The following is a 26,780-nucleotide window of genomic DNA, read 5'->3' on the forward strand; positions in this document are numbered from 1 at the left end:
CCTTTTTATAAATAACCAAGTTGATGATATATATATTTTTTCAAGTCATATATATATATATATATATATATATATATATATATATATATATATATATATATATATATAACTCAAAACAACATTGAAAAACATTTTAATTACGGTATTAATAAATATATAACTTAAATAAAATTTAATTAAAAGTCACCTTTTATACTAAATATTAAGATGATAAAGTGAGTTAGATTTGGCAAATTTAAGGAATTCAATTATTATTTTCTGTTTTCCAACTTGTTTTGGTTCGTGAACATATTCCTTAAATTAAAATTTTAAAAAATTACATTATTTATTTTATTATTATTCAACAACAAAAAATATATAATAATATTATAATTTAAATCATTATAAATATTTTTATTAATAATAACAAAACTAATTTCATATATAAAAATAACTTATAAATAAAATTTTAACTATTCATTATAAAAAATAACTTAATATATAAACATAATAATTTTTTAATTTATTTTATTATAGACATCATTAATCAACTCAAAATTTAAAATTACTTTCATAATCAAGTGAGCTTTTTAAAATATATATTAAAATAAAATATAAAACTATAGGAAAAGTTAACAAGTTTTATCAACAACTAATTCCTCCTCCTTATCGAAGATACATGGACACAATATTTATATCAGATACGATATATATATATATATATATATATATATATATATATATATATATATATATATATATATATATATATATATATATATATATATATATATATATATATATATATATATAGTAAAGTAATACATTTATTTTAAAAATAATAAGATATATACATATATTAAAAAATATACAACAACTTTTAAAATCATGTACATATAATATACGTGAATCTAAATTAAAATCATATATATATCAAAATTATCAACATAAAATATTATAAATTACTTCTATCATACAAATATTATTATTTTATAGATTAAATGTTTTATTTATAAATATTGATTAAATATTTTAAAATGTCATACACGGGATATGTGTTAAACACAAATACACAACTTAAATTAAAATATAGGTCATCGCCATTTTTACATGTCAAAAGACACCACATTGTTACCTACTACTATAAATCAAAACTTAAAAAAGATTTAATTGTAATCTTACTTTTATTTAAATTTTCGCATACTTTAATTCTACTTTTATAATTTTAACCTCCATATTTTAACAAATATAATGTTTATCTAATTTTTAAATTTGAATATACCTATTTGTTTTTTATTTTATCTAATTAAATTATTTTTGATATCCTAAATCAACATGGTTACTTTAGAGATTGATTGAAAAACTAAATAAAATATACATCAACTGAAAATTAGAAATACAAATCATATTTAAATTTTTTAAAAAATTAAAGAAAAAAATTACCAACAGAATTTAAAAATCAAGTGAAAAATATGAGTGTTGTTGTTTACCTGAAAGAAAAAGAAGAATTAAAATGTTAAAATGAAAAAAAGAAAAAAGAAAAAGAAAACCCACTAATGAGTACTACTACTACTACAGTACAGTCTTCTAATGATTTCAGTGTAAGTGACCTGGTTTCTCATCTTCAATCTCTTGAATCAGCGTCGCTTTCTCTGGCATCATTTTGTATTGTAGCTACCTTATGCTCGGATGAAAAATAAATAATTAATAATATTATATTGATCGATACAAACAGATATATTTAAGCGTAGATCGGTATCGTCTTCTTTTATCCACTTGTCGATCGCGAATTTGGAAACCCTAATTCGCAGATCTGATCTTACCTTGCTCCATGGTTATGGCGCCTCGGAAACATCGCGAGCGTGAAATGCTGTTCGACTCCGTCATCGCGCTCGTTTTCATCCTCGTCGCCTGCGTCGACCTCTGCGACGGCGCCGCCGTTGTCGATGTCTACCGCCTCATCCAGTACGACATGTCCGGCGTTCCTTTCGGATCTCGACTCGCCAGCCTCAACCATCACGCCGCCTCGCTCCACTTCTCTCCACACACTGATCTCTCTCGCACCGTCCTCCTCATACCACTTCGCGAACTTAACATGTCTTTTGTTAAAGGTTCTTCTTCTTTCTGCTTTTTTTTTTCTTTCCTTTTCTCAAATTTTACGTTTTGGTTTGATTACTATTTATTCTGGTTAATTCTGCTAAGACTTATTTGTTGCGCGTGACGTAGTAGTTGCTGAAGTTAGTAACGGCGTTTGAGAAGTGGCAGAAGTGTTACTTCAGTGTCACTCTAGATTGGTTAAGATGTTACGCATGATAGTCTGAAAGGAAGTACTTTACATGCATACCTGAAAAATTGTCCTAGGGTGCGTTTGGGTAAACGAATTAATTAAGAACTTACTAAATGAGTGTTTTTAGTGTGCAGTCATTTATGTATGCTATTTTCATAAACTATCCTGAAAAGTTGTGGAAAGGAGCTGAAAATCAGCTCACAAACATATCATAAACTATTTTAGTGAGCTGTATTATAACATTTACACGAGTAACTCTGTCTTGAGATGAGCCCTAACTAGCTGTATAAACTCTTCGAAATGCATCCGTAGTAGCTTATATGTCGTGGTTTACGTATGGAGAAGCTCTGATTCACTAGTTAAGCAGGACAAGTGATAAGTTTAATGTTTTTATAAAATGGAGTAGTTATTGCTGTGTTTGTCCTGATGTTATTCATTTTATTAATAATTTGAACTGTGTTTTATTTTTTCTAGTGAATGCTGAACATTTCTTGTTCCTGTCATTCGTATTGATATCTTTATTTGAAGGATTTTATTTTGTCTCACTTGTTATTTAACAAGATCAAAATCTTGTGACTGCAATATGGCAGAATATATTGCTGAAAGCAAGCCTCTTGGGGGTTTAATATTTTTGCTTCCCCGGCTGTTCAGTTTTGAAAACAAGGATGGTAAGGGGAGTAACAATCGAGATGGGAGTACAGAACCGCTGAGGAATGTATTGGCGGAACTTGAACAAATACTCATACACGCGAACTTACCTGTAAGTATATTTACTTTTTGTTTGACTGTTTTCATTTTTTTTTCGTTTGAATATCCTATAAAATAAAATATTTGCCAACTTGAGAGGAGGAAGTGACGATCAATGAATTTGTTCTTGAATTATGAATTATGAATTCCTTTTGAAGTAGTTGTGGTGATTTTATTCAGCTACTACTATGTTCTCAGGTTTTATTATATCTTTATAGTGGTTCATGCAGTGATTGACCAACTGAGCTGTGTTCAACTCCAATCACTTTTAAACAAATTTATTGCTTTCTATCATTCAGTCTAGGGTTTAGTGTTTGTTTGGTAAAAAGGGTAATTGCCGTTGTAAGAGTTCCACCAATGTGATGACGATTAAAGACTTTGGATAGCCTCATAATGTGCATGTTAATCTTGTTTGGGTTTCAAATGTTATTGCATGCATGCAGTGGTGGTCCATAGCACTGTACATTCACTTGTAGCAGATGATTTGTTTATGGTGTTTAATCTTTATACACCGAGTACAAATATTTTTACACTGTCAATCAATTAGAAATTGCGAAAAAGATAAATTTTAAAGAAATTATTACAAAATTCAACAATTTTAACATAACAAATTATGATTGAATGACAGTGTAGAAGACCTTACACTTTCTGTGTTTTAATTAAATTCTTATTTTTTTATCTTTGGGTTGTGAACTTGTGGTAAATGATCATAAACTAACTTACAATTTTTTTTGCTATGACTATGCTTCTCTAGTTGTCTTTGCATGCATATTAGGTCCTTGACTGGTTCATCAGTGCTGAGATATTTTCGAAACTGGAAAATTTTCTTAACACTTATTTTCTGCCTAGCTTCTGCTCGAGCATAATTTTTCAGTTTATATCATGGAACCATTTGTGTAGCATGTCTCATAATCATTTCACAGCATAAGTAACGAACTACTGAAGGTGGTTTCTCAATTATCTAAGAAGACTTGTAACACCGTGCTGATTATTATTATTATTATTATTAAAAGTAAATTACAATGACACACCTTCAGATATTTTCTCAAAGTACACTTGCTCCTTCTTCCTTTTTTACCATTCCGATGGCCTCCCTTATCAGGGGTTATGCAGAATGTTTTTAAACTTTAATGGGATGTACATGTAAGGGAAAAGATTTACAAATATTTGTCTTTGGCTTGTGTTACATGACATGTTTCTTTTTTTGTAATGTGAGGAAGTACGTGTCCTTCAATTATTTTTTGTCCCCACCCACCCCCATTTATTACATAATCATGTACACCTCTATCATTTTACTTGTTATTTTGTGGGAGATGTAACTTTTATGGTGTTGCATCTTGTTGCAGTATCCTGTTTATTTTGCATTTGAGGATGACAATATTGATGCTGTGTTAGCTGATATCAAGAAGAATGATGTCACTGGTCAACCTGCTACTGCAACAACTGGCGGGTGAATACAAATCTTAAATGAAGCTTTCATTGCTTTAAGGCTTGACTGATTGGACCGCATATGGGATTACCTTTTATATTTCCAACTTCTGGGCATTACATTTTTGTGTTGTTGGATGCCTTCTGTTCTATTTGTTTGAATTTGAATTGTCTTATTCATTTCCTAATTGCTGCTGTTCTTATATTATTAAATTCTCTTTCCTGGACTTCCTTACAGTAGTTACTTAATTTGCATGTTTGTTGAGTTATTGTATTACCAAGTTTATTTTTCTCTTGGAAGTAACATTTTGAATGATTTCTTTCCATTTTTTTGGGATGTTGCAGATACAAATTTGTTGTTTCAGCCGCAGAACCAAGGAAAGTTGTTTCTCCTCCTATTACAAATATTCAGGTGTTTGTTCAACCTTAATTTTAGATAAATGCAATGTGATTGAAAAGCCAAATCAAACTTATGTTTCTTGAATGCATACCATAAATTTATTTCCTTCTTTTTTTCTAATTTTTTTTGTTTAAATTCTACAACAACTGGTTCAATGTAAGTCTTGGTTAACAAAAACACCAGATTGCTGCAATAATCATTCTAGGAAGCCTTGAGGAAAGATCTAGATAATTTGGAAGAACCCTGGGTTCGAGCATGAACTAATAACCAGAGAAGCGTACCATGAAAGATTATTTTTTAAAACCTCACTTAGCAAGTTTTGGACTAAGTTACAAGGAATTGTTTCACTTGGAATATTTAACAGGCGATCATGTCACTTGTTACACAGATCTTGTCTCTTTCAGGTGTCTTGTTGGGGTGAATCAATATAGGAAATAATCTGCCAATTTTTGTATTTTAGTGTTTTCCTTAGGATTCTCACACATAATTAGTGCAAATATACTGGATAATCTACAGGTATAAACAGCTTGGAGTACTTCTGTGTTCAGTAACAGTTTAGCTGCATGTATCAACAGAACTGATTAATTCTTAATTGGATAATCTGCTTGTACTATTCTTTTAAAATTGGTATTCTTTAAATAGAACTCGTGTGAATGTATCTTTTATATGGTTGCAGGGATGGTTGGCAGGACTGAAGACAGATGATGATGCTCATCAATTACCCACCATAGCGATAGTGGCATCATATGACACCTTTGGGGCTGCTCCTGTATGTTGTTTATGAAGTTTACCTTTAAAACCAAACTGTTCAAAATAATATGATTATCATGTTAAAATATCTGAAATTGCAGGCATTATCGGTGGGAAGTGATAGTAATGGAAGTGGCATTGTGGCTCTTCTTGAAGTAGCTAGGCTGTTTTCTCTCTTATATTCTAATCCAAAGACAAGAGGGCAATACAATCTGCTGTTTGGGCTAACATCTGGTGGGCCTTACAACTACAATGGAACTCGTAAAGTAATATATATCATATTTGGAAGTTCATTTTTTTGCAGACAATTCTTTAACACGTAATCAACCTTCCCTTTTGTTCTGGATTTTTTTTACATAATTCTGCATTTTCAGTGGCTTCGAAGCTTTGATCAACGGCTGCGTGAGAGCATTGACTATGCTATTTGCTTAGATAGTATTGGTTCATGGGAAAATGAATTGTGGATTCATGTGTCTAAGCCTCCAGAAAATGCTTTCATTAAGAAAATTGTGGAAGTAAGTGAATGGTCCAAGTGGTGCAGGCTTTACTATAATGGATTACTTGCAGTTTTATCTTTATGATTTCTAATGGAAAATTTTGTGTAGGATTTTTCAAGTGTTGCAGAAGAATTAGGTTTTAAAGTGAATTTGAAGCATAAGAAAATAAACATTTCCAATCCTCGAGTAAGTGATAAATTCTTGGTGTTCTGTTTCACTTTCCAAGATCTTTAGTAATTTATACTTAGCTTTTGCTCAATATCAATTTGGTTGTATTTTCACACAATTGCCATCATCACATTATTTTATTACAGTAGTACCATGTACAATCACCTTATGTGTTGTTTACATGTTTATAAAAAAAGGTCTGGAAACTGTGATGTATTTGCTCCTCTAATTTCATTTTAGTCTGATGTAAGCCCTTATGTTTTATTACTTAAGCTTCCTAATAGATTACACTTTATACTCCTTCTCATATCAGCTCGTGCTTCATGTCTTAGTGAAAGATTTCCTGATAGCAAGCACTTGCTTCCTCCATTTTGTCTAAATGCTACTTCTAATATTAGTTATTAAAGATGGTCATCTGCTGTAGGTAGCTTGGGAGCATGAACAGTTTTCAAGGCTGAGAGTTACTGCTGCCACTCTATCCGAACTCTCTACAGCACCTGAATTGCTAGAAAAGGCTGGTGGTTTGGTTGACAGCAGGTTCATATCTGGACCTAAATGCCATAATTTTATTACTTTTTTACCTTTTTGCTGACTGAGCTTCTGCAGGCATTTTGTTAATGAAGCAACTATTGTCAGGAGTGTGAAATTAATTGCTGAAAGTCTTGCGGTAAGATTTGTTTACCTCAAAAAACTAGAAGTCATTGTTCATTCCCTCACTGAAAAAACAAAAGATTAGGAATGTAGCCTCTCAATGTCCTTATAATTAATTCTCCTTCCAATCATTTGGCATAATAAGAATCATGAGGGAGTGTTTTGTTTGTTTGTTTGTCCTGGGCACTAGTTCTAGTATTATTCACTATATTTGTTGCAGTGAGTGTGTATTTATATTAATTTCAAAACTAATCTTTTGTATGATTTTGTGTACAATGTTTAATGTGAATTTGTTTGGTAGATATTTTTTTATATGGACTTGGTCATTTAGATCTTTTGAGGTTTCTATTGTGGCCATTTGAATTCCTAAATGGTGGCATTACTTTGCTCCATTATATGCTTAAGAAAAAGGCTACCATGCCATAATTTTACTTGGTTATTTACCCTTGGATGAACCAGCGGCCCTTCAACTTTGTCTATTCCAAAAAAGACCCTTGAATTGAGCTAATTAATACCTGTTTAGCACTGTGCATGTCGATGAAACTGTTCTATTAATGACGTGCTGTTTATGATATATATATATATATATGTGTGTGTGTGTGTGTGTGTGTGTGTGTGTGTGTGTGTGTGTGTGTGTGTGTGTGTGTGTGTGTGTGTGTGTGTGTGTGTGTGTGTGTGTGTGTGTGTGTGTGTGTGTGTATATGTATGTATATATATATATATATATATATATATTAGCATTGCATTAAAAGTTGCTGATGAGGTTTTGCTTAGTTGATTCCTTATATTTGCAAAGTTTACACTCTTTAGTGATTCATTCAAACTTACAAAATGATCACTCTTGCACAAAATTTGCTTCCTTTCTCCTTCAATCCTGGATTCGTGTTTTCTGGCTTATTTTTCTATTTTTAACGTTGTTATCTGGATTGACATTGGTTTAATTATATAGGAATTGTGGCAATGCCAAAGTTGTAGATATGAGAGAAGCTGTGCAGTATCATAAAAAATATTTTTGAAATTTGAATTGCTCATGTCATTGACATTTTGAGTGTGCCTTACTGAAGATAATCATTTTTGTGCGAGCCTATTCTTTGGCTATTTTCTGTTCTATTTAATTTTTGCGTTTAAAACCTACTGTGAAATTATAGTTCAAAATAAGAACTCTAAACGAAAAGTAGAAGTTCTAGTTTTCGTTTCTTTTTAGACTCGTGAGGCAACATTGAGAGAGTGGAGAGAGTAGTTATTTTGCCAAAGTTCTTTTTAGATATTTTTCATTTCTATATAGATCTTCAGAAAATATGTTTGTCTACATTTTCTTTCAAGAAAAAAAACCTTAAAAAAAAGGGTCAAACACTACATTGGTTGACTATTGCAAACTGGCTTAATTAGCAGACTAGAGCATGATTACTTAATAGATGTTCATTTTATGATTAGTTGTTTTCCACTTAAAGAATTGGCCAGAAACAGGAATTGCTTTATAAATGTATCGGATTCCCAGTATTTCTTTTTAATGAGAAGCCAACTTTGTTCTTTTAAACAGTCTTCTAATTATAGTTCAAAATAAGAATTCTAAACGAAAAGTAGAAGTTCTAGTTTTCATTTCTTTTTAGACTCGTGAGGCAACATTGAGAGTGGAGAGAGTAGTTATTTTGCCAAAGTTCTTTTTAGATATTTTTCATTTCTATATAGATCTTCAGAAAATGTTTGTCTACATTTTCTTTCAAGAAAAAAAAAGGGTCAAACACTACATTGGTTGACTATTGCAAACTGGCTTAATTAGCAAACTAGAGCAAGATTACTTAATAGATGTTCATTTTATGATTAGTTGTTTTCCGCTTAAAGAATTGGCCAGAAACAGAAATTGCTTTATAAATGTATCGGATTCCCAGTATTTCTTTTTAATGAGAAGCCAACTTTGTTCTTTTAAACAGTCTTCTGATCTACTTTTTGCAGAGGCATATTTATGGACACCAAGGAAAGAACATCCAGATATTTGCAGACAACACCAACTTGGCTGTTAATCCTTCTTATGTTCGATCATGGTTAGATGTTTTGTCCCAAACACCTCGAGTAGCTCCTTTTCTCTCCAAAGACGATCCTTTTGTCATGGCACTGAAAAAGGTATTGTTGCATGCTTTTTTGCTTTTTTTTTTACTTTGTGAACATGCCATTGTAACGCATCAATTTGTCACGGCTTTTACTGTTTTTTCAAGTTAAAGGATCACCCCAATACAACGGTTCTCGTTGTGGATCAGCTGAGAGAATCTCTGTAGCTTAAGAAGCACAGATGGGGAAAATTTGTATATCAGTTGATGCGAGACACCAATATGATATGATACAGATGTGGAAAATATATAAGTCTTGAAGACAATACGACTACAATAGAACAAAATTATAATGAAAAATGAAAAATAATCACAAGAAATAATTGATGTTCTAAAAGTATGAGCTACATTGTAAACATAGTAGAAGTGCTTTTTGATTTATATAATTATTACGGTGTTTCAATTTCTATTGATATAAGATAAAATTGGAAGAAAACAACTGCACTTATTACAAGCATCTTTGCAGTGTCCAACATGAAGACAGTCAAAACAACACAGATTGTCTGCATTTTAGTTTCTGGCAATATTCAAATGTATGCAATTTTAATTTGGGTTGATAAGGGGGTTTACATATGCTAATATTGTGTAATATTTGTGGAGAAAACGGCTTTAAATATACTTGTTTTGTACTAGAAAGTTGTAATGAAACTGCATTCGAGTTAGGTTGAAGGCTGCTCATTCCTCAATTCTCAATATCTGGAGTTTCACTTCTGTACTTACCAAGTGTTTTTATATGCGTATATAGGAATTAGAAGATCATACTGACGAGGTAAATCTGCATAAAGATGTGCTAGAGGGAGTGTTCACTTTCTATGATTCAACCCGGGCAAAGCTGAACATATATCAGGTATTTGAAGTTATTTTCTTTGAACCGTGTCTGTATATAAAGTTTAGCCATTTTAATCTACATAATGAATCATTGATGAAGTCTTGGTGATTAGACGATCTTCCGTCCTTCCCGAGTCCTGACCATGTTTATAATTCAGTTATCAATTTCTCGAGGGCTCATAATGTTTTTGGTTATTTGACCGACCTGTTTGCCCTTTTTTTTTTAAAGGACATCTTTTTCCAGTTTAAAAGGAGTAAAATTTCACAATAAACAAAATCTGTATCATTTTTCCAAAATATGCATGTTTGATTCCTTTTCTTTGGAAAGTTTATTCAAAATTTCTTTGAAGAAGCTGTACAAGAATTTTAATGCTCCAAAATAAGTTAAATCCAAACTTAGATTTAAGTATTTACCTTTTGGCTTTGGAATTTCATGTTGCATTGAAAGAAATTGTTGTGGTTTTACAGGTTGCCAGTGTCACATTTGACTTGCTGTTGCTTCTAGTATTGGGATCGTATTTAATTGTACTCTTCAGTTTCTTGGTCATCACCACAAGGGTAATCTATTTATTTATTATCTAAAGTCTTTTGCAAAATTTTAGGTATCCAGTTTGTATGCACTCAATCTAACCGATGCTGTCTGACAGGGTCTTGATGATCTAATCAGTCTATTTCGGCGGCCTCCATCTCGAAAAGTGAAAACTGCATAGTAAGTGTGGCTACCAGGATTTTGTCTACGTAGTTCTCAAGATTTAAAAAGTATCCTAGGATCCAAGTTTCTAATGAAAAGCTCTGTAGCGGATTTTTTTTCCTCATTTCCTGAAGTTGGTTGCTTTAGTGGTTAAAAACAGTAAGATTTTTATTTTTGGCTGTGCGAAGTTAACAACGCCAAAATTTTGATATTTATTTTTCGCCCGTTTTCATTTGGCGCATTTTTGTAGTGGAAAAATTGTTTACTAATTCATGCCTTGTTAACAAATGGTTACCCTGGTTATTATAGGCAAGGCTTATTCACTTAGTTTTAGCTCAATAAAGGATCCATTCGGTTAATTATTAAATATAACTTTACTGCTTGCTTAAGTAAATTGACATTGCTTGCTAAATAAAATTATTCTGTTCGGAATGGTGTAACCTTTGTACCTTGTTAAATGTGCTCGCAAGTTTACCTTTTCTGAGTTAGGATTAATCTAATCTTTTACCAAAAACGAAGAAACTGGGGAAATTTATACCACTTTATGGAAGCCAGGGATTGAGGAGGATAATGGTGCATAAAATTCGATGACATACTCACCATGAACCGATTTCTAAAGTTAGGGTCAGATAGATAAGAAATTTTGTTGTTGAACTGAGGATATTGCATGGCACGTAAGAAGCTAAAGTGAATGGTCTTAAGCGTTTTATATGTTGAAAGCTAGAGTAGGTATCAAAATGCTAGGAATGATGAAAAGAATTACAGTGAATGATTCATGATTATATAAGAAAAAGAAAAGGCAAGATTAAGATGAACTACGTATAAGATGAACTACTCTAAGGATGAAGAAGGATAACATTATTTTTTAAACTTTTCAAAGATGTACAAGGATTGAATACTCATGTTGGAGGAGGGTTAGAGATCTGAGGATGAATGAAACCGTAAATTTTTTATTAAATCTTGGGCATTAGAGAGAATTGCCTTTTCTTTTAATCTGTAATAAGGTCACACTCGATAACACTTTATTGTAACTATTTAACCTTTTAACTCATCACCACATACACAAAATAATAAAACAACCATACAAATACACAAAAATTTAAACAAGAAAACATTAGAGTGATAATTGTTTTATATGTACGGCTATTTTCAATACCAAAATTTTCCTATAAATGTTTTAAATGTGCCTATATATATGAAAATTAAATTTTATTTTAAATAATTTTGAAAACCTTTTTCAAGAACAGCTTCATATTCATAGATACATGCATGTACATATGTATATTTAAATTTTTAGTAACTTAAATGAAATTATATATATAATGAAAACATTTAATAAAAAAATTCTATTTATTTTAAGAAAATAAAGGATTTGCTTTTTTCTTATAATATTTATAAAAAGAACAAGATATTAAAGTAGATAAAGATCAAATATGAGAACTACGTATAAGATGACATATTGATCTGCATTAGAGCCAGTAGTTAGAATTTATTAAACTAACTTATTATATGATAGGTATTTTGTAAAACTATCTCTTAAAATCTCTCATACAAATTAGTAAAAAATAGATTTTTAATACTCATGTGAAATATAAAAACCTTATATTCCTTACCAATATAAATTAGTACAAAATCGATCTTAAATAAAACTCAATTTTACCACGAAAAAAGAAAAGAAAATGCATACAAATTAAAAGAAATGGTGAATAAACTGTCCAAAGATAAAAAAGGAATAATTATAAAAAAATTAAAATCTAATGTTTTGAAGAATCCTAAACTAGGGAAAAAAGACTTATTAAAAGAAAACCTGGCCAAACATATCAAAAATTGATTCTGAGCGACGGATTTTATATATAAAATAGCTAATATCCTAAAAATATTTGCTTCATGATAAGCGGCCACTTAATTTTAAAGGAAAAGTAATTGTTTTGTTTTGTAAATTTGAGGAAAATAAAGTGGAGAGGTTAATGGTTGTATAGTGATGATTGATGAAGATACAACAGGGTATTATATTTATTTAACTGATTTAGTTGCAGTTGAAAAACTAAACAAATTTATTTAAGTTGAACAGATATGTTGTGTCATTCAGTGGCCTTGCCCTTACGTCTGCTGCTACTGCCGGTTTCTAAGAGGTAACAAACCATGGAATCAACATCATCCCCAAATATGCTGTAAGCTTCAATCGCTTGGATGTATGTGAATCCCATCGACAGTAAAATTTGCATCCCACTGCTCAGATCACAACCATGCTCTTTCCCATCTTCTGTCTTCCGCCCAGTGCCTGATGATCCTGCTCCTCTCATTAACACACTAAGTAACTTTTATATAAAATATTTCAAACTATCAAAACTATTTCAAACTTGTATACAAAACTCACTTGCTCCAGATGACGATGGTTCAGCGTTTGAGGTAGACGATTCTCTGTCACCCAGCTGTTGCTTAAATGTACTACTATCTGAAAGGTATTCCGCTCGAGAAACTTCTATCACCATTCGTTCAATTTCCTTTTCTGTCAGCTCAAGATCAGAGTAAAACCGACCCTCAGCTAAAAGTGCCTGTTGAAAGCAACGAGATAAAAATTATTGTTGCAAGAGTTAAGAAAAAATTCGCCATTCTCACCATTTCAATTTGAAATACTTACGTTATTAATCTGTTCGTCCTGTTGAGATTTAATAGCATCTTTGACTTGATCTTTGTCAACATTTGTCTGAGTATCATCATGAAACACATTTGGACATCACTTATTAGCAAACAATTTGTTAATGTCACAATTTGCATAGTTCTGAGTCCTTAAATTATTATGTATAAGGTTTTATATAATTGTTTATTATAGAATACAATATTAAGTTTAATTATCCAGTTGATGTCGGGTAAAATCATAACACAGTAGAAGAATGACAGAAATAATAGTCAATGGTACTTACCCCACGAAGACTGCTGAACCCAAGACCAGCACCAATTGCCAAGCGCCGTGGGTCAACAAGGGAATTGTAATGGTTTCCATGATGATAACTCAATCGAATTGGTGGTGTGTCAGTGTTGTAACTTCCATGAAAGATATTGATAGGTTCTGCATAGTGATTGATGTTATTATAAACTGGTTACATAAACAATCATACATAGATTCTGCATAATGATTGATGTTATTATAAACTGATTATATAAACCATCAGACATCAAAGTTTCAGAAACTCACCTACGCTGTATGAGTATATGTGAATCGGTCGATTATACATTTCACACATGGCTTGAATCTCAACATTGTTTCCATAAACCTGTAAAAAAATGAACACAAAATAGCTTTAAACACATCCGAAAGACCTATATTCCCAATGGAGAATAATGCACCCGATTTTTTTCCAAGAAATTCATATACAAATGTTCTATAATGGATAAGCTCCCTATGTAGGAATAAGAGCACAAAAATACTTGCTGTTAATCTCATAAACTGAACACCAAAGCATGGTTAGTTAGAGTCCACAAGGGCACTAATCCTATTAAGGTCGGAGCACATACACAAATTCATTTAATTATGAGAATATCATCTGAGAAGAGTCATGTGTAAATATTGATGCTCACTTCCTTTAAAAGTAAAATCCACATCAACATGAATAAAAATGCGGGCATGAAAAAAGAAAAAAAAAGAAGAAAGCTTGTGATTATATTAAGTTTGCATGAAATATACAAGGGAATAAAGAAATGAAGTTTCTTGAACAACTGTCAATCAGAAAAACTAGTCTCAACACATTTAAGTCCGGGATTGAATTATTTATGACACATAAAACAGTCTCAACACGCAAGTACTTGATTGGATTACTTATAATGGAACTTACCGGTTCCAACTTCAAAATAACTCATTTGAAACACTGATGTTAGAGACACACCAAAAACTAGGAGACATAATAGACATTTCTATCACATTTCTAGATTTTCTCTTTTGTGTTGGTAATCTATGCCACCACAAATTAGGCTACCCAGAATTCAAGCCGCGATTCACCTAACTCATTGCCCCATGTCATTCAAGGATTGTTTCCATTATGACAACACACGATATTTCACAACATTTGGGTAAAGACAACACTCGATTATTTTACACATTAATGAAAGGGGGTTTCAATCTCTTAAAACTAAATCATCACATCATTGTAGACACAAAGAGTTAAGAAAGAAGATTCTAAACAATCAATCAAATAGATAGTTCTCAAGCGAATATAGAACATAAAAAGGTAAAAGGGTCGAGAGCTTGAGACAAGTGAACAACCAGCACAAAGATTAACAAGTGTTAAATCATTTCAGCCACCCATTACATTAGTATTGTGGCTATGGATTGTCCTGGATCTCTCAAATTCAGGGAACTTGTGCATTCTTTCCGTTCATCACATTACAATATTTTTAGTATATAAATTGTAAACTGTAGTTTGCCAAAAATAATTTTAGAAAAAAACCTAACCAGACTGCCACACAATCAATAGCAAATGAAAAGGGAGAGAAATAAAGCAATTATATCCTAACAAAAAGACCTAAAATCCCAATAATAACTTCAAGTTTTCCCTTAGAAACAAAATGCATGTCAACTGTACTGTCACATACCTTATCTCTTCTTTTTCTCTTGCAATAAGATGTGAACCCTTCAGTTATAAACTGAGAAAAGTGATCTCTCTCTTGCTCCTGAAGATAAAACCACAAATATACTTATTCCTCTGAAGTTCAATAAAACTCCACCAATATACGTGCATGAGAAAAATCTATGAAGTATGCACATACAAAAATGTGCCAGCATTCAGTTGAATGTACATACTTAAAACAATTTATCAATTGAATTAGGCATATTTATGAAAATTCAAACAACAAAAAATTTCTAACCAAACTAAAAGCAACAAAACAGGACATAAAATTGTTCAAATATACATGTATTAGCCACTGACAAATAAAAAAAATCAAATAAATAAAGTTACAGGACTTTCCTGTTCTAAAAGGACATGGTTGGACCATTCCTAAATGTATTAATTAAATAGGATTAATTCTGAGATACAAAAGCTAAAATGAACTAAATTCTTTGGTTGGTTTGTTGGTTAAAATCACTAAAACCCATTAAAATTAAATCAGCTTCTTATCATATAATTAGAAACATATTATAGGGAGCAAAAGCACATTCAGTGTCAATATTTGTCACAAATAAAAATTAATAACATTATCATACCATATAATCGATAAGGAGCAAAAGCACATTCAGTGTCAATATTTGTCACAAATAAAAATTAATAACATTATCATACCATATAATCTATACACATTTGTCTGACCAAATCATACACTTCGGAATCCCCGTACACCTGATCTGCAACCGCTCGGAAAAGACAATTTCCATCCTCCATCATTTTTTTTACTTCATAACCTTTTGCCCTTCTGATGTCAATTTCAAACTGCCGCTCCCTTTCCTGAAATAAATGTCAATGGCAGTTCAATTTATTAATACATAAATCAACTTGAAAAACTTAACAAAGTATCAAGACACAGCCCAGCACGGAATTGTTCGATAGATGATGAATGATTAATATTGACAAGAGCTCCATACAAATTAAACAGATCCCGGAACCATTATCTAACTTAATGAACTAATAGCATATCTACAGTCTAACTTAATGAACTAATAGCATATCTACAGTCTAACTTAATGAACTAATAGCATATCTATAGTCTAAACAGATACGATGTTGTCAAATATGCCATTATGTTATTCTAATTAATATGTATCCATAACAAGCAAGAAATGTTAAAGCTATAATTCAAGCTTAATCATAATTATTCTCTTATAAAAAAGGAATTGGCTAAATTATCAATACCATTCCTTCTTCTTATAATCAACTCGCACACTATGATCTAAAGAAAATCACATACCAATACTCATAGCTACACTGAAATCGCTACACTGAAATCTAGTAAAAAGGACTCATCAACTTACAAAATCATCATAAGACGAAACCAGGCAAGGCTTCTGTTCATCAGCACTATTGTACCCTTCACTTTCATTATGTGACCGGGGAGAAGACGGCCTAGACCCAGCAGGTGAAGTCCTGGCCGGAACAACCGGCCATGCAGATGTTCTCCTCGACGATCCCACACTACCTGAAATCAAACTCCCGGCCACACTCCTCCTTGCATTCAAATTCCCTGGCAAAGAAGGCTTGGGAGGCGGCACCGGAGGAGGCGGGGGACACGAAGAACCGCCAACAGGTAGGGAAGAAGAATCCCCACTCGCACCCTCACTCACTGCAACATTCCTTTCACCAATTCTCAATCCACCTAATCCCTTCACAAACTCTTCCCTTATATCACTTTCAACAACAGTTGTAGGCACACCATCATCACAAGACCCGTCAGCCTGCTCAAAATGAATACTCTCCTCACTCTTCCCCTTATCATCACTCTCCAAAACGTCATCTCCAACAACCACCTCATCAGTAATGTCCGGCGAGACCAAAACCTGCGCCTCTGCACGCGCCGAGGGATTGGTAGACGACCCACCACTGGTAGACGACCCACCGCTCCGGTTTGCGTTAGAAGAAGAACCACCGCCGGAAGAACCCCTCTGAACCAACACACGAGTCATTGTAATTGGCAACGCAACACAAACCCTAATCTTGGATTTTCAGAGGGTTTGGATCATTAGTTTGTCACGTGTTCTGGCCTTGGGCGCAGTGATACCAATCCCTTGAAAGAAAGAGTCGTTGCAGCAGCAGTGGTCCTCGCAAAGCGATCTCTGCATTCCCCTAACAATTCTCATCAGACCCAACCCTCCAACTTTAAAGAAGAAAACCTTTCTTTTTTTGTTAAGAAGACGAATTTTACCAAGATTTTCCGCCGCCGAAAAATCAAAACCCTTCGCGACCCCAACCTGCACGCATCGAAACCAAAAACAATTGGCGTGTCGATCCAAGGAACGAAAGAAAAGAAAGGGGAAAATGTAATTGCAATTGTAGTTATTAGGATGAGGAAAACGTTGATTATGTGAAAATTGAGAAAAAGAAAGAAAGGGAATAATGCGAGATGGAGTGGTTGAGTGACTGACCTGAAAAGAAGGATTGATTAGGGTTTTTGAAAGAGAAGAATAGAGAAAGGAGAAAAGTGTGGAAAGGTTTTAACGGTGAAGGAACGGTGAGTTTCAACACCAACGTCCTCTTCCTCACCACCTTACACCTGGCCACCCACCCACACTTCATCCCACGTGCCACTTTCACTTCCTTTGTCTTTTCTCATCCCAACTTACCTCACCCTACCTCTATGTAAATTCTTTTCTTCTTCCTTAAGATAAATAATATCATCAATTACTTTTTTTTATTTTAATATATTTTCAAATTATTTTTACTATTCTTTTATTTGTTAGTTCATTAATTTATTTAGATATTTAAGTGGTAATTTGTGTCTATATATATTTAAAGGTTTTTATTCAATTATTTTCTTATATTTTAGAATTTATTTGATTTTTTTTTCTCCATCTTTCACCACTTTTCTTCACCTTGGATATACTTAGACTACAAAAACCCTTATTCAAATATTTTTTATGTATCTTTATGCAATTATTTTGAAATGCATCAATGAGATACATTTATATTTTTTTGAGTTGTTTCAAATTATAAATTAACTTTATAACCAATACAATTTTCAATTGTCGGAACTTAAACAATTTGTTTAACTTTATATTCGTTCTAATATATTTATTGGGTAAGCTAGTATCCATTGAGTACATCCTAGTTTAACTTTATATTCGTTCTAATATATCATTTCTAATATATTTGTTGGATAAGTTCGTACCTATTGAGTACATCATGATCCTATACATCTATCATAAATATTAAGTAAATATGATATTAGATTACAATCCTCAAACATTCAAAATTCAACATTTTCAATATAGTAAATTGGTAAACCAACCATCTACCTTTAAACATCGCTTTTCCCTCTCTTCCTCTCTTGTCTACAATTTTTTTCCTTTTTTCTTTCCTTCCTCTTATAAGTTTCTATGATTCATGGGTTATTGTTTAAATCATGGGTTATAGTTGAATGTGTCTCTTGACAATGTGAGTTATTTCATATTTGAAGATATTTGAAGAAGCTTTTATGATATGTAGGAAGATGAAGATGAAGTGAGGTATGATGGTTCCTTGAAGTCAATAGAAAAATATGGTGGGAGGTGAAAGAAGTGGAAAAAGGTAAAAAAAAAAAAAAAAACAAAGAAAATTCAAAGGGAAAAGATAACAGCATAAATTTAACAGAAAGATCATTAATATTTTTTTAAACAAAGATTCAACTAAGTCAAAAATAAATATTATAAAATCTTAAATATAGAAACAAAACTTTATTTATTTTATCTGTTTTAAAAAATATAATTTACTTATATGTTCAGAATTTGTTTTTAGTCTATTACAAGCTGTAACTTCGTCTCCAAACCCCAGTGGTGTACTTTTCTTTTTTAAAATATATTAGTAACTCCTTTTAATAGAAAAAATATCATACATGCGACACCTTTACTATAAAACCTAGAAATAAAAAAGGTCAGAATCAAAATTACCACATATACTAAAATTAATTTTGATCATAATAAGGCATTATACGTAATTACATTATTCATTTAAAATAATATACACGCTACTCAATTGAATTGCACATATAAAATCGTTCTATTATCTTAATTTAAAATATTCTCATTACTAGGTCATATCAACATTAAACAAGAATCAATAATAAGAGCTTAAAAAAATTCTAAGAAATGCCATACATGTAAAAGTAGCAACATAATCTAATTGCCTTGATTTTAAAATTAATTATTGAAATTTAAATATTATTATGAAGTAGTTGTTGGGAAGAACTCACTCCCACTTGCTCCACATTGCACCACAATAAAAATAAAGCAAAAGATTTGGTTCTCTTCCTTTTCCTGCTCAATGTCCGGGAAAGTTTTGATAACGACATCATGTTCGTACACACGAAAATTCAATTATGGATTACCATGATACCTTGTTTCTCTTATCATGACTAACACTTCAGCCTTTAAGTTTAGGTGCTAACACAACATATATCTGGAATTGGTGTGGTTCAATGGGGCTTGAAAATGGAAAAGGAAAGCCATATCTCATCTCGGTGATTCTCTGTTGCCTTTTGTTAAGTATATACTACTGTTGTTAGAACCCGTAAATCTTATATTTGTACGTCAACCAATTACCAGAATTTTAGTCTAACCAACGCTGTTAAAACTCCCCTCTAAAGGTTTCAAAAGCACTACGATAAGGCCAGTCCGTCTCAATTTACCAATAATTTAGGTCATTTGCATGAACCTGGTGTTTAATTCAAACATAATCACATTAAATGCTATGAACAACTTGGTGTTTTCAAGCTAGTTTAGTAACATTATATAATTAAGTAATTTCCCATTTTATAGTGAACCAAACCTCACATTATAGATTATCTTGCCTGAATAACACATTGGCGACTTTTCTTTGCCAAAGATAACACCGATTAAAATAAAGAGAACGGGTAGAGGGACTTTTTTAAATGCAATTCTTATTTGCCTCATTCTTTAAAATGGAAAAAGATGTTTACTTTACATGACACATTCAAAATTGGTATGGTGATAATGATTACATGCATACCATCTGTATTTCCTATTCATGGTATGAATAAAATATTATGTATCAACAATATCGTCCAATCAAACAAAATGGTTACCCCCATTAGACAAAAATAATTCCGCAAAAAGTATATTGCCAACTTCCAATTGCATTTCTATACCTTCAATTTCCACCCTCGGGCAGCAAGCGCTTCATGAACTTTTTTGGCGGCATCAGCGGTATCGGAAAGGGGTGGATAACTCCAACTTTCTGATATCTGAAATTTAAGTAAAACATATATGCATTACCAAATAAACACCTTTGACAATAAGAGTGATTCCAGACATGAAATCTTTCCACAATAATCTTCAACACTTGTGTTTGATACAAAAATCACTATTATAACTTACATCCTCGGAACCTGTAAAAGGACGAACAACTCCCATCTCTCTCAAAGATTTGTGAAATTCATTGAACTTCCATCTGCATCGCTCAACGCCCATAACATAAACAGGCTTCCTGGGGATAGAACAAAATAATTAGGTAACATTAAATACTTTCACCAAGAGCAATTAAATAGAAACATTATTCTAATAATAGAAATACTAATACATGCATACCCAGTGCTGCAAGCTTCACTTATCATGCTAACTGAATCTGCAGTGACAACAAATGAGTCTGCCCAAGCTAAATGGCCCATGTGCAGGTCAGGTCCTGAAAATTGTCACTGTCTAAGTTTATCTGTTGAACCAAATTTTAAATGTTGGAATCGAAACTGGGACATATATTTACCTTGCCCATCACAGATATAAACTTTTGGGTTATTCCCAAGTTCTTTTACTATGATACTGGACACCTGTTTAAACACCAAAGAGAGAAATAGTATGAAGAGACGGACAAGTTGGTGGTGTTATTATCCTAAGAAGCTACGAGGAATGAAGGACTTTACCTTCTGTGGTGTCCTCTCCGAAAAGGATATCCTAACACTGCCACAACTAGCTAGAACACTGAGCAAAGAAACTGCTAACTGCTTGGCAAGGTCTACACCATAACGACAGTTCCCTAAATCAATTGTGGACATCAGTCAATACCCCCAAATTTTTAGCCACAAAACATCCTTCCTCTCTAGGTCTTAATGACATTTCAAATAATCAAATTCACAATAGAAATTACTTGTTGGTCCTCCTACGTTGACCACAAGCAAGGGCCTCGGAACATTTGAAAACTCGTCATGCCAAGTAGCAGCAGCACTACGTATTGAACTGAAATCTACTTGATGTAACGCCCCCATAGTAAGAACCTGAACATACAATTCCACATAAGAGTCCTCATTCAGAAATTGACAGTAACCAACATCAAAGTAAAAAGCTATTTATTGTCTAACATACGTACAATATGCATACCACATGACTATCTGGAGGATCACGCGGAGTTATCCAACTCCGAAGAAACCGAGGAATCTTTTTTTGTCCTTCTGGAGTCAAAGGATAATAATCATGCTTGGGTGCAATTACCATGTCAAAGCGATTCAAAATCGATCTTGGATGTTGTATCTGGTCATGAAACAAATACAATCAGACAGACCAAGATAAGAAATCAGAGCAGATGCTTTTACATCTTACACAGTAATGAAGGCAAAAACACCAAAATGGTGCAATTTTGACTTCAAAATTACCAAAATGGTGTAATTTTAAAATCGTGCCAACTTAGTATGACTTCATTTTGAAGAAGTCATGCCAACTTGGTACATTTCAGTTTGTTGTAATTTTTTTTTACTTCTAATTAAAGTCGTGCCAACTTGATATGACTTCAGTGTGTTGTGATATAAATTGTAGTCGTGGCAGTGTATTTTGATGATATAAACTGAAGTTGTGTTAGTTTGGTATGATTTTAATTTGTTGTAATTATTTTTTTAATTTAATTGAAGTCATATCAAATTAGCATGACTTCTTCAAAACAAAGTCATACCAAGCTGACACAACTTCAAAACTACACCGTTTTGGTAATTTTGAAGTCAAAATTGCACCATTTTGGGGCTTTTGCCAAAAATGAACACCAAAGCAATATACAAGAATGATAAATAACATTACAGCATAGGCAACGAAATTTTAACAAGATGATAGACACTAACATATATATACAATATAAAGCCCCCATTTTGGAAACAACAACCAGATTTTAAATTGTTAACTACACCGGATAATGTAATCATACAGGTGTGGTTATAGAAATCATCACTTTAAAATTACATACTACATCGACAAACATCAACCTTCAATGACAGAATGCTCCCACAAACAAGACCACAACTATAATTTAAAATCTTGAATGTGATACATAAGAAAAGTAAAGAAAATAAAGTAGACTGAAAAAGAGTTCATAAGGGAAATAAATCACAGAACTAAGTTTTTTGGATTTGTGGCAGGATCCTGCCAAAATTGTAAACCAAGATCGTTTCAAAGATTGAAATTTGACATGAAAAATCCAGTGATTACTCCCAGTGTTTTGGATTGCATTCACAATTCCCTCTTTCATCAATCACCAGCTTAATTCCATTCTTCGTTAATTTAAACCATTGAACCTAGTTTTATCTCACTTCATTATTGCAAAACCAACCAAACTATGGCGGTCATGCCTAATACATTCTTGCCCAGACATGCACTTATTTAGCATTAATGCCACTGAAATAATATTGATTGCTTTCATTAAAGCATGTTCACGTTATAAGTTGTTCTTCCAAATTTTGATGTACAAACTAAAAACTTGCATAATTTACAAGACATCTGACAAAATTAAATTAAAGATTAATATGCATGAAGTCTGCAAACCTGAACTACAAACACATTCTCCGATGCTAAGCGTTTTATGGAACTTGCAGTAGAAATGGTGTCTCTTCCACATGCAACAACCAACAATGGTCCCTCCCTGGATAAAATACCAATCATTTTATTCTTTGTAAATGGGTGAAGAATCAGTTGCAGATGGTGATACAAGAAAGTGCTAAGGAATTCTACAAGAAAGTTAAAAAACATGAATTGAGAGACTTGAATTGCATCAATATCAAAATCAGAATACTGAGATTTGCACAGTAAGTTAAAAACAAATCACAAGATTAAGTTTTATCCTGAGCACCACAACGGGAAGACAAAAGCACATTAATGCACTGGAAATCTTGTAAATTTAGTACATGTCTTAGTTGTACAAAAATAATTACTACAACTTACGAGAGAGAAACACTGCCAAATAATTCATATCACGCATCATATTAGGTATATTTGTAATGTTCATAAGAAGTACACTGCTCTGAGCAAGTAAGATTATTAATGGCAAGGTTACTCAGACATTTGAATCAGTAGATCAAGAAATGAACAACAAAGTTACTTAGACAATCTATACATAAAATAATACACATCAATAACAATAGTCTACAAACAAAAGAATAGGCAGTTACTTCTCATAAGTTTCACGAGCAAAACTAACTATCTGCTTTGCATCAGCTTCCAAGACAGCTAACAAGCCTGCACTGACACCATTTTCTGAAGGTAAAGGCATAAGCTTCTTTTCCTGAGATTTCAACATAAGCTGAGAATAACCTTGAATCATTCTTACTATATAATCTATTTTCTTATGGAGCGAGACTGGAAGCCATTGAAGCCAATCATTAATTCCCCCTTTTGGTCTGGTAACACGCTGCCAAAAAGCAGTCATAAAATGATAAGTGAACTCATTCAGCTGTTAAGAGGTGCGTTCAATTTGAACATGACTTGACAAAATATAATGCACTAATGCTTTATAAAGAGGATAAATAAGATGCCTAAAAATTAACAATAGCCTTAACATTAAGCTCATAAATATAGCCCCAATAACGTGTTAGTTGCACACAATGTCATGTGACAAAGACATTAAGAAATGCTTATTGCAATGGAAAATAGCATGCGTCAGTATGAGGCTTCTCGCAACGGTACTATCTCAATCAATTCTTATTTCCCTTCTGTTAAAAAAATAAAACTCAAATAAGAGAAAATTTACTTAAAAGGAAAAATTTAACGTTGTCTTCATTTCCTCCAAACATAATCTAATTTAGAAGCACCAAACAGTGATACGAGGCAAGTACGGATACAAAAGTGTATCAGATTGAGATGCTACACCAACAAAGGTATACAAATATACATTTTACTATAATAAAACATGTGGAAAGCTCATTCTCTCTCACAGGAAATATTCATTTGGCAGTAACTAACATAACAAAAAAGAAAAACACTTCTTTATCAATTTAGTGTGTTTCTAAACTATGCCAATTACCCAATATTACTTATAGATAAATCCATATATAGATGTTGTTGTCACTCAATAATTTGCTTTCCCTTTTAAACACAGATACCAAGCATGCAAAATGGGTACTTCAGGTATGTTCTGTGTACAGGTTTGCGATTCATCCATGTGCTTAGATTATTCTTACAATACCTTCTTTAAAATCAACATGTTACACGGCACATGATGCAATGAATTCAGTATGCAATACATAGGGTTACTGAGCGAATAAATTAAAACGCTCTAACAACATTTTATATTCCTACATTGTACAAACTTCTTCCACAACAAATCTTGGAACAACAAAATTCTATCCTCTACGGATGAATGTTTGTACATCCAATATTAAGAAAAGTAACCTAAACCACCAATTCAGTCCTCCCTTAGTCAATTATTCCCTATCAGTAGTCATCAACACAACACTAATCTCGCTGTAATTCACAATTGCAGGCATCAGGGACTGAATTGGTAATTTTTCTGTGAGGGATCAAAACAACTAAAACTACATTTTTTTCAGACAATAACTTCGGTACTAAATATTCTAAAAGCTATACCGTTATCCCCAGTCACGCCATTTCTCAACCAAGTCAAACGCACAAAGTTCAAAACTAGACAAATAATACTACTTAGTTATTATGTTAGGAATGCGAAGAAAGGGTTGCGGAAAACCAAAAAGAAAATAAAAGGTCATGCATTCTTACATATAAGACGTGCTTATCGGCGAGGCCAAGGGCACGAACCAATCCGACGCTCTGATTCTCCGAAGCGGCGGAGCCGTTGCCGATTACAACGGCGCGTCGCACGAACGTGTGAACTCCGGACTCGAATATGTCCGGAGTTCCTCTCCGGGCGGTAGGGCTCGGCGGCTCCGGAAGCTGAATTCGTCTCATCGCCTCGACTTCGAACGCACAAGGCAAAATCTGAACACGGTTTCAGTTCAAGAATACGGAAGACGAATTTTCTCGAGAAGGCGAAACAAAAATTCTGATTCCTCCAGTGCCAGAGTCGTAACTTTGAAGTATGCAGATTTGGCCTATAAAAACTCATTCCCGGCAAAAAACGCAACCGAAATGTGAAAGCCCGTGAAGCAAAAGGTAAGGGCCTTGGGCCGAAAGCCCAGTACTTTCTTTTATTTGCAGGCCATTGCTTCCTGTGGCATTACTTCTGCACAGTCCCCCCAATTACTAACTGCACTTACAATAATTAGAAATGATTCAAACACTTTCCCCTCACATTGTTGTTGTCGTGGCTTCACATCGTTAAAGAGAAAGAAGAGGAAACACAACAACTTGTTTCAAAAAACACTTCCCGAAATGTACTGAAAGACATTATGTATTATGGAAGATATATTTCGGAAAACCTATTTTGAAAACTTCTTTTCCAAACAGCCTTTTACATATTTCAAAAATATGATTTTGGAAATTCTGTTTCCAAAATTTCATTTTTGAATATCATCTCAGAAATTTCAAAAATTCTGATTCAGAAAGTTTTCGAAATATAAATTTCGGAAGTCACTTTTGCAGGAGATAAAATGGTTATTTTAAAAATTTATGAGAGTGTTAGAAGAAATTGTGAGAGTGCACAAAGAAAAAATGATCCCGATATTCTAACAACGTATTTTTAACACTGTTTTGACAACGTCACGTGTCACATATGCATTGGTTAACTTTTTTTTTAAAGAAACGTGGAGATCGAACTAACTAGGTTTTGTTTTAAGTGAGCTTCCAAAAATACCCCTGGGTTGTTTCATTGGAAATCAACGTCTTGTGTCCCTGAGTCTTCATTTTGCTTTCTTTGTGATGGTTGTCTGTGTCTCGTGTCGTCTTCCTCCATTTTCGTAAAGGTGGTGTTTTTCGTAGACGTTGTAGTGCGATATGGCAAGGTCCGGTAAGCATGGCCCGACGACGAAGGTAAATGCTTTATCCTTCCATTTCCTTCCATGTTTTTTGGGTTTGGGTTTGGGGTTGGTGTCGTCTTGTTTTGGTTATTGGGTTTAGTTGTTTTGCTTATTTTGTTTTGGTTGATGCAGTTGACTGTTAATCTCTTTGGCAAGTGCACCAAATCGTTCAAGTAATAAACCGTGGTAAGATCAGGTATCGTTTTCCCAAGAGACTCGTAATACTATAAAATTGTGCGATTAACAACTCATATAGACTCAAGAACAACTCATCATTTAAGAATATGTGCAAAAAGATAAATTCACAAGTAATTACAAGGTTGGACTTTGGCATTGAAGGCACTTGGAAATGGAAAAGACTAGAAATGGTATGAAATGACATTGTTAAGGTTAGTTTTCACCAATGCGCTCTTGTGTATAACCAATTTCATCTCCT

General features: G+C 32.9%; 3 protein-coding genes across 8 annotated transcripts; 1 reads left to right on the forward strand and 2 right to left on the reverse strand.

Moving 5' to 3' along the window:
- Positions 1-1,569: 1,569 nt before the first annotated feature.
- Positions 1,570-10,890, forward strand: LOC108340532 (uncharacterized). The gene is made up of 14 exons (XM_017577988.2): positions 1,570-2,090; positions 2,857-3,026; positions 4,360-4,463; positions 4,787-4,853; positions 5,518-5,610; positions 5,693-5,857; positions 5,966-6,106; positions 6,197-6,274; positions 6,681-6,793; positions 6,863-6,923; positions 8,861-9,028; positions 9,758-9,859; positions 10,309-10,398; positions 10,488-10,890. The coding sequence occupies exons 1-14, from the start codon at positions 1,811-1,813 to the stop codon at positions 10,548-10,550; spliced, it is 1,695 nt and encodes a 564-aa protein (XP_017433477.1). The 5' UTR covers positions 1,570-1,810; the 3' UTR covers positions 10,551-10,890.
- A 1,626-nt stretch (positions 10,891-12,516) lies between these two features.
- On the reverse strand, positions 12,517-17,754 carry LOC108340656 (OVARIAN TUMOR DOMAIN-containing deubiquitinating enzyme 6). Of its 6 annotated transcripts, none has more exons than XM_017578170.2 (10): positions 17,601-17,752; positions 17,381-17,426; positions 16,494-17,291; positions 15,808-15,969; positions 15,122-15,199; positions 13,728-13,806; positions 13,456-13,601; positions 13,173-13,238; positions 12,909-13,086; positions 12,517-12,821 (listed from the first exon to the last, which is right to left on the reverse strand). In XM_017578170.2, the coding sequence occupies exons 3-10, from the start codon at positions 17,139-17,141 to the stop codon at positions 12,613-12,615; spliced, it is 1,566 nt and encodes a 521-aa protein (XP_017433659.1). In that variant the 5' UTR covers positions 17,142-17,291; positions 17,381-17,426; positions 17,601-17,752; the 3' UTR covers positions 12,517-12,612. The 6 variants fall into 6 exon arrangements, with proteins under 6 accessions (XP_017433659.1, XP_052733720.1, XP_017433660.1 ...); XM_052877760.1 differs by having other exon boundaries at positions 16,494-17,301; XM_017578171.2 differs by having other exon boundaries at positions 12,517-12,841; positions 16,494-17,426; positions 17,601-17,754.
- A 2,412-nt stretch (positions 17,755-20,166) lies between these two features.
- On the reverse strand, positions 20,167-25,467 carry LOC108339631 (mitochondrial fission protein ELM1). Its single transcript, XM_017576802.2, has 10 exons — positions 25,149-25,467; positions 23,588-23,826; positions 22,965-23,061; positions 21,540-21,689; positions 21,310-21,436; positions 21,086-21,198; positions 20,929-20,992; positions 20,757-20,850; positions 20,547-20,655; positions 20,167-20,413 (listed from the first exon to the last, which is right to left on the reverse strand). Exons 1-10 carry the CDS (start codon positions 25,335-25,337, stop codon positions 20,312-20,314), a joined length of 1,284 nt encoding a protein of 427 aa, XP_017432291.1. The 5' UTR covers positions 25,338-25,467; the 3' UTR covers positions 20,167-20,311.
- Between the last annotated feature and the right edge of the window lie 1,313 nt (positions 25,468-26,780).

The sequence above is a fragment of the Vigna angularis genome, chromosome 5 (genome assembly GCF_016808095.1).
Source record: "Vigna angularis cultivar LongXiaoDou No.4 chromosome 5, ASM1680809v1, whole genome shotgun sequence".
In the NCBI taxonomy this organism is placed as follows: Eukaryota; Viridiplantae; Streptophyta; class Magnoliopsida; order Fabales; family Fabaceae; genus Vigna; species Vigna angularis.